At 51.6% G+C, this 1,817-nt stretch overlaps 1 protein-coding gene across 1 annotated transcript; it reads left to right on the plus strand.

Moving 5' to 3' along the window:
• Nucleotides 1-355: 355 nt before the first annotated feature.
• HO173_002640 (uncharacterized protein) lies at nucleotides 356-1,423 on the plus strand (the record flags this gene model as incomplete). The annotated part of the gene is made up of 3 exons (XM_037304572.1): nucleotides 356-731; nucleotides 823-1,128; nucleotides 1,170-1,423. The coding sequence occupies 3 exons, from the start codon at nucleotides 356-358 to the stop codon at nucleotides 1,421-1,423; spliced, it is 936 nt and encodes a 311-aa protein (XP_037168665.1).
• Between the last annotated feature and the right edge of the window lie 394 nt (nucleotides 1,424-1,817).

Raw genomic sequence — 1,817 nt, forward strand, 5'->3', positions numbered from 1 at the left:
CCACCTGTTTGTGTAACCATTCTTCTTTCACCATTCTACCAATTCTATCAATTCCACCAATATAAACACAATCGTCCTCGGTACCCCTCGCGGAAAGGTTACTCAACGTCTCAGGCACGTACACTCCTTTTGCCCGCCTCTTAGAGCCCCTACTAACGCCCTCAGGCCACCCCTCACACTCGGCAAATCCGTAACTGGCAATCGCTACCTACTACTACTCATAAACGCGTTGAAAGGCCCTCAAAAAGAGCCCAAACGGATACGTCCTCCCCTACATACTCCTCTTAAGCCAGCGATAGGTGGGTTAAACTGATATTCAAATATTGTAGTCACACCAAACGCGTCCGGTTCAGGTATGTACACCCCTTTTGCCCGGCTCTTAGAGGCCCTACTGACGCCCCCAGGCCACCCCTCGGCGAATCCGCTATTACTGGCAATCGAGGCCGCAAGCGAGCCCAACAGCTACCTACTACTACTCATAAACGCGTCGGTACCCTCGCACTCAGTTGAACAAGAGGAGGATCTACAACAGGCGAATGCGGAGAACACTACGGAGACAGTCATCAGCAGCAGTGACACAACAGGCCTACTCTCCACGGTCTCACACCAATCCACTCAGCCAGTGCAAGAGAAGTCAATACAGCAGGCGAATACGGAGAACACTACGGAGAAACCAAGCGGCAACAAGGCCCCCAGCACCAAGAACACGGCTCAGCTCTCCAAGATCCCACGTCATATGCTCTCCACGGTTCCACATCAAATCATCACTCAGCAAGCGGAGAACACCACTGCAACTTAGCCTGTCATCCCCACTACATTAAGGAGTAAGAGGAGGAACTACAACAGGCAAATGCGGAGAACACTGCGGAGAAACCAAGCGGCAACAAGGCCACCATCGTCAAGAACACGGCTCAGCTCTCCAAGATCCCACGTCATATCAGTCATCCACTCAGTCAGCCACTCAGCTAGCCACTCAGTCTGATACTCTACAAGAGGAGGAGCAAGAGGAGGAACTACAACAGGCAAATGCGGAGAACACTGCGGAGAAACCAAGCGGCAACAAGGCCACCATCGTCAAGAACACGGCTCAGCTCTCCAAGATCCCACGTCATATCAGTCATCCACTCAGTCAGCCACTCAGCTAGCCACTCAGTCTGATACTCTACAAGAGGAGGAGCAAGAGGAGGAACTACAACAGGCAAATGCGGAGAACACTGCGGAGAAACCAAGCGGCAACAAGGCCACCATCGTCAAAAACACGGCTCAGCTCTCCAAGATCCCACACCAATCCACTCAGCCAGGGCAAGAGAAATCACGACAGCAGGCGAATGCGGAGAACACTGCGGAGAACACTGCGGAGATAGTCATCAGCAGCAGTAACACAATAGGCCTACTCTCCACGGTCTCACACCAATCCACTTAGCCAGGGTAAGAGAAGTCACGATAGCAGGCGAATGCGGAGAACACTGCGGAGAAACCAAGCGGCAATAAGGCCCCCAGCACCAAGAACACGGCTCAGCTCTCCAAGATCCCACGTTATATGCTCTCCACGGTTCCACATCAAATCATCACTCAGCAAGCGGAGAACACCACTGCAACTTAGCCTGTCATCCCCACTGCAACTTGGCCTATCATCCCCACTGCATTCATATGATACATCAATAACGTCATAAGAGGAGGATCTACTGCGACGATCACAGCTAATTAGGCCTCTGCAGGAGGAACATCGAACGATGCATATTTGGACGAATTGAAACCGTCCGATGTCTACAGCTATTTCATTATTCGAAAGATTTCACTGCGGCAGGAGATATTGT

Source organism: Letharia columbiana, assembly GCF_014066305.1.
Source record: "Letharia columbiana isolate WasteWater2 chromosome Unknown Sc0000005_s0, whole genome shotgun sequence".
NCBI classification, from domain to species: Eukaryota; Fungi; Ascomycota; class Lecanoromycetes; order Lecanorales; family Parmeliaceae; genus Letharia; species Letharia columbiana.